The sequence below is a fragment of the Aphelocoma coerulescens genome, unplaced genomic scaffold, assembly GCF_041296385.1.
Source record: "Aphelocoma coerulescens isolate FSJ_1873_10779 unplaced genomic scaffold, UR_Acoe_1.0 HiC_scaffold_60, whole genome shotgun sequence".
In the NCBI taxonomy this organism is placed as follows: domain Eukaryota; kingdom Metazoa; phylum Chordata; class Aves; order Passeriformes; family Corvidae; genus Aphelocoma; species Aphelocoma coerulescens.
Window position 1 is genome coordinate 1,452,307 of NW_027183949.1, and position 6,230 is coordinate 1,458,536.

General features: G+C 56.9%; 1 protein-coding gene across 1 annotated transcript; it reads left to right on the forward strand.

The window, feature by feature from the left end:
- Positions 1 to 3,836: 3,836 nt before the first annotated feature.
- On the forward strand, positions 3,837 to 4,412 carry LOC138101993 (olfactory receptor 14J1-like; the record flags this gene model as incomplete). The annotated part of the gene is made up of 1 exon (XM_068999740.1): positions 3,837 to 4,412. A coding segment is annotated over one exon (576 nt), but the record flags the coding sequence as incomplete, so codon positions are not given.
- Positions 4,413 to 6,230: the final 1,818 nt, after the last annotated feature.

Genomic DNA, 6,230 nt, shown 5'->3' on the forward strand with positions numbered 1-6,230 from the left:
GGCCTTGGCCTCCTTGAGCCACCACTAATCAGCCTTTGAAACCCTGGGGCTCTGCCCTTTCCTTCCTGGGGAGAAGAGCTGTCATTCCGGTCCAGGCACCCACAGCTGAAATGGAACTCCACCTCCAAAACTCCCCATATGTCCAAGGGTTGCTTTCAGACAGAAGCTGCAAGGACAGACAGGTCTGGCTTGCCTTGGCCTCTGGTGGCTGCCTCTCATCTGCCTTCAGAACACTGGGGTTCTGTGGTTTCCTTCCTGTAGAAAAGAACCGACCTTCTTGTCCAGGTGCCCGTGGCCTCAAGCACATGATCACTACATAGGGACAAAGGGGCTCTGTGCTCAGTGGAGTGGAGCCTGAGGACAGTGGAGGAGAGTCCTGGGAGGGCTTGAAGGGTGGTTTCAGAGATGGTGGATCCTTTTGACATAGTAGAGAACAGCCGGCAAAAGAAAGAATTAATGCAAAGGGCAGGTGGGGAGGTCCAGACTGGACACAAGGAGAAAGGAATTTCTCTCCCAGGGCAGTGCTGTGGTGCCACGTGTCCCCCAGAAGGAGTCTGGAGCAGCCCAAGGCTTTGCGTGCCAAGGCAGAGCCAGGCAGGCCGCAGAGCCATCAGCAAAGGAAGGGGCCGGGGAGGTGGGGCAGCCGGGGGGATGAGGACAGCCTGCAGGGACAGAGACACAGGGCACGGACACTGTAGGACAGCCTGGGCCGGAGAGGGCAGAGGGATGTGCAGAAGCTGCAAGGCCCTGACAGAGGCAACTTCTGCAGCACTTTGGCCAGGGCTGCTGTCCCTGCCCCTGGGGCCAGTTGGGAGACAAGTGACCCTTGCAGCCCTGGGGCCTCATTGCCTCTTTTTTCCTGCTCAGCAGCCTGGCAGGGGGCACCCCATGGTCCTGCCCTTGGCATTGCACATGCCCACATCCCAGTGCCCCGGGAAGAGTCCCGAGCAATGAGGGAGGGACAGGATCTGCCTTTCCGGCAGCTGGGGCACTGCCTGCAGCCAGCCCGGGCACGGCACAGAGGCACAGAGGGGTTCCATCAGTTAGGGCTGGGAAGATGCTGACAAGTGACCGGGGGAGAATCATTCCCAGCCCTTGACACAGGAAGCCTCTGGCTGCAGGACAAAGCAGCTGCAGTTCCTGAAATGATCTCCTCAAGCTGGAACATACCACTGACTGTGGATTCAGGAAGTACATTCTCTGAGTATCCCTGGTGTAGAACATGAGGACATGCTCAGGGCTTAGGCTCAGTCCAGTAATATTTCCAAGACAAGCCTTTCTATAAAGATGAAATTTCCTGAGAGTGTTTTCCGTTTCCTACTCTTGCGGAATGGGAGGGGGGGAAGTGATAAAGGAATTCTTCATTTTTAAGAGTCCCTAAGGCATGGGAAGTGTAACTTGAGTGCTCTGCAGGAGTTTCCTAAAGTGCTTTCAAGGCACTCCTCTGCCCATGGAGAGCACCGGCATCACCTTTGCTGGACCCGCCAGGCTTAGTCTGACCTGTCCTTTCTCCCACCTGCAAACAGAACCTGTCCCCAGCCAGTGCCCTGCAAACAGGCAGGTTTCTGTAGGGCCAAGGAGAGTGCACAGAGATATGGGGTCTGTGAGTGCTGGCAGGAAGAGATCAGGCACAGGGAAACATCTCCAGGAGGAAGATCTTCAGCACGCAGAGAGAAGATCAGGCAATGAGAGAAAACAAAAGGCAGAAATGTTGTGGCACGGAGAGCTTAGAGACCTCCACAGGATGCCCTCGAGTGCAGCCCCTCCCTCTGAACAAGCCCCCTCCCCTCCTCTCTCCCTCAGCCAAGCCTCTGCCCTCAGGGCCGGGGCTCCAAGGCGTGAAGCCCCTCCTGTGCAGGCAGAGCTGCAGCAGAGCTGTGGGGCAGCTCTGCGGTCCCGGGCCCAGTTCCCTCTGCAGAGCACAGGGCCGGGAGCATCTGCCTGGCACTGGGGGGCTCTGGGAGGGGGCACAGCTGGCTCAGCTGGCTCAGGGTGACGCTGTCCCCAGTGCCCGGCTGTGGGCAATGCAGCCAGGGAAGGAGCTCCATCTCCCTACATCCAATGCCATCATTAGGACACTTGGCTTTCTTCTTGAGGATTCCCCCTAAGCTCGGAGCTTCCCTCCAGGACGCAAACAGGTCGTGTAGCATCTTTGTGTTACCTGAAAGCCCCACAGTGAGACACAGAAGTTTGATGATGGACAAAGTGCTGTTGGCTTGGTGCAATGAGCCATGTGTGTATTTGGCTACCAATGTGGGGCTGAGACCTCGAGAAGGGGATGGACATTTGATGGGCTGTGGTGGATCGATCTGCTCTCAGCAGTGTTGGGATGGTTTCTAAGGGAAATATGGGAGGGTGATTATCCTCTGTCTGACAAGGGTGAAAGCCCAGAGGATCTTGGAACAGGACAGAGTGACAGAGCACCTCCCCTCACTCTCCACTCACCGCCTTGCCTCACAGAACTCGCTCTATTCTCCCCGAGGGCAGCAGCAATGCTGAGTGTTTCTGACATCCAAAACCAGTCAGCCGGGGAGATGAAGAGGAGCTGTAAAAACCTCTAGAACACTTTAACAGCTTTTGCCATTCCTGTTCTTGGGCCCTGGGAGTGCCCTTGTGTTAGCTGGGGTTTCAAAGTGTAACACCAGGACAGGTGGCTGTCCCCCTCCCACTTCTGCACAGCAAGGCTGAATTATAAAACCCCCCGGAGCAATTGCCCTGAAACTCATGTCGCACGCAGCCAGCACCAAGCAGGGCTGCGGCTGGAGCTGAAGGAAGATCTGCTAGAAAAACAGAAGGGTGTTGTCGGTGATGGAACACGGACTTCGCCGGCCGCATGCAAAGCCAAATTTCCTCGCACGAGTCACATCTTTATATACTGTTCCAAACCCACAGTTCAGCAGCTACAAACTTCAGCTTCTAAGGTTATATGTTTTACATCTCCAAGGGCTACAGATTACCATCTCCTCGCCCAATCTCCCGTTAACTATCCTACTCTTTGTCTCGCCTCTTGCTCTTTGTCTCGCCTCCTGCCAGACGCGGCCCCGGCCCGCCCCGTCTCTCGTCTCTCGCAAGGCCCCCCCAGGCCAGCCAAAGCCGTTCTCCGTGGCGACACTCTGAATCCCCATAAGGTGTCAGTGTGTGACAGGAGAAGCATTTGTGGGACATGGCTTTGATTTGGCTGAGAGCCGTTTCCCTTAAGCTGTCACTGACTTTTCTCCATGAACAGGTCCCCATGTCCACACACAGCCAATGTCCAACAGCAGCTCCATCAGCCCCTTTCTCCTGCTGCCATTGGCAGACACGCGGCAGCTGCAGCTCCTGCACTTCAGTCTCTTCCTGGGCATCTCCCTGGCTGCCCTCCTGGGCAGCGGCCTCATCATCAGCGCCGGAGCCTGCGGCCAGCACCTGCACAGCCCCATGTTCTTCTTCCTGCTGACCCTTGCCCTCACCGACCTGGGCTCCATCTGCACCACTGTCCCCAAAGCCATGCACAATTCCATTTTGGGACACCACAACCACCTCCTACGCAGGAGGTGCTGCACAGCCCCTTTCTCTTTCTCTTTCTCCTTCTCTCTTTCTCCTTCTCTTTCTCTTTCTCCTTCTCTTTCTCTTTCTCTTTCTCTCTTTCTCTCTTTCTCTCTTCCTCTTCCTCTTCCTCTTCCTCTTCCTCTTCCTCTTCCTCTTCCTCTTCTCTCTTTCTCTCTTTCTCTCTTTCTCTCTTTCTCTCTTTTTCTCTCTTTCTCTTTCTCTCTCTCTTCCTCTTTTTCATTTCAGCGGAGTTTTCCCTCCTCGCCGCCGTCGAGTGCTACGACCGCTACGTGTCCCTCTGCAAACCCCTGCACTACGGGACCCTCCTGGGCAGCAGAGCTTGTGCTCACATGGCAGCAGCTGCCTGGGCCAGTGGCTTTCTCAATGCTCTGCTGCACACGGCCACTACATTTTCCCTGCCCCTGTGCCAGGGCAGTGCCCTGGGCCAGTTCTTGGGTGAAATCCCACAGTTCCTCAAGCTCTCCTGCTCACACTGCCACCTCAGGGAACTCGGGCTTGTTGTGTTTTCCATCTGTTTAACTTTTGGTTCATTTGTGTTCCTTCTTTTCTCCTATGTGCAGATCTTCAGGGCTGTGCTGAGGATCCCCTCTGAGCAGGGATGGCACAAAACCTTTTGCACGTGCCTCCCTCACCTGGCCATGGTCTCCCTGTTCCTCAGCACTGGCTTTGTTGCCTGCTTGAAGCCCCCCTCCAGGTCCTCCCCATCCCTGGACCTGGCACTGCCAGTTCTGTACTCGGTGCTGCCTCCAGCCCTGAAGTCCCTCATCTACAGCCTGAGGAACCAGGAGCTCAAGGATGCCCTGAGGAAAATGATGACTGGATGCTTTCCAGAAGCAAAAACCTGCCTGTTTTCAGCTCCATAGGCTAAAGTGTAATCATTAGAGGCCCAGCCTGCCTTCTCAGGTTGTTTTGGTGGTGGTGCTTTGGGGGCTTTTTTTCTTTTCCTATGTTAATGTTGTACCCAAAAGATTTTGTTATGCATCTTATTCCCTGTTTACAGGCTGAATGGGACTGTTGACAGGGACTGTGTCAATGAGGAGTCTGCTCTGTGTGTATTCACATGAAAGAAAGGACCCATCAGCAAGGTCTTTGTTCAAGATCCTTTGGTTGAGTCCATCCCTGAAGCTGGAGGGCAGGACCAGTTTTGCAGGCGTGGGGCAGGGAAGAGTCCCAGCAGAGCAGCACAGCCAGGGAGCAGCAGAGCTTGGTCTTTTCAGAGCTCCTCTCTTATTACTTCCACTCTCTCCTTTGGAGCTGCTGTGATGGTGTAAGGCCAACAGCTCTGTGCGGGTGGTGCGAGTCCTGCTGCGTGTCACAGGCAGGGACAGGCCATGGGCACTGCTGGGACACAGCTGGGCTCCGCCACAGCAGTTCCATCAGCAAAGGGCATCTCCTGAAGGCACTGCAGGAAGGCTTTGCTCTCCCTGCACAGTCACTGTCAGGAAGAGGCCCAAGGAAGAGACTCTAAAGAGGCTGCCTGTATTCCTTGTTCTCCCAGGGCTCAGTGGGATGAGATCAGGGTCCCAGTGTGGCCTTCAAGAGACTCAGGTGTGGTTCAGGTTTTGCTTGGTGGTGGCCAGTGCCCACCAGATGGTGAATGGTCTGTGATGAACCTTCCTGGGGCTCTGCAGCTTGTGCCAGGCCTGATGGCAGGGGAATGTTCTTCTGGAGGGACTTGGGAGCTGCCAGGAGAACGCAGGGGACCTGCAGGGACAGTGTGTGCCAGGGATCAGCCGTGAGTGGAGCTCCCTGGGCACAGGCCTGTCCAGGGTGGGCTCACCCAGAGATAAAGGACTGAATGTTTCCTGTGAGCCATGAGAGCTCTGCAGCCCCAGGGGACACAGCAGGTACAGGGAAAGGAGTCTGGGCAGTGACTCGTCTGACCCTCTGGGAACTTGCAGAGGAGGATCCAGGGCAGCCCCAGCCCATGCGCCAGCCCTGGAACAAGGCAGGCACCTCGGAGCACCCTCCATGGCCACAGCAGAGCCTGTGTGGGAGGGGGTCCGTGCAGGGAGCACCATCAGCTGCAGAGCTCTGTCTCCCAGCTTGAGCAGCACAGCCCAGCAGAGGCAGCCCATGGCCCCGGGCAGCACAGCCCCCATGCTCTGCAGAGCAGCACCCCCAGCTCGGGGGCTGTGGGCAGCAGGGCAGAGGCTACAGCAAGGGCTGCTCAGGCCAGCACAGACGTGTTCCCCTGGGAAAGGCTCTGTGGGGAGCTGGGATGGGCCAGGAGAAGAGCAGCAGCTCGTGTGTGTGCAGAGGAGCCCTGGCAAGAGGCTGCCCTGTCCCTGGGATAGCAGCAGGAGCAGCCTGAGGAGCCCCAGAGCCAACTCTCTGCTGCTGTGCTGGGCAGCGGGGCCCTGGGGCTGCAGGAGCTGCCCGAGCTGAGGATCTCCTGAGCATTCCAGACACAGAGTCACTGTCCCGCACCTCCAGTGCCTCCAGTTCCTGCTGCAGGGCCAGACAGGACTGGGCTTCTTTGCAGGGCTGGGGCCGGGGCAGGGAGAGGAAAACAATGGACCCTTGATTATAAGACTCCCCTCCGTGTCACAATGCTCTCCATGGTTCCACGAGGCCTTGCAGTGCCACGCTGGCCCCTTGGTTCCTTTGGGCCCCACGCTGTCACTGGGGTGCCCTTGGTTACACGAGGCCCCACGGTGTCACAAGGCACCTTTGGTTCT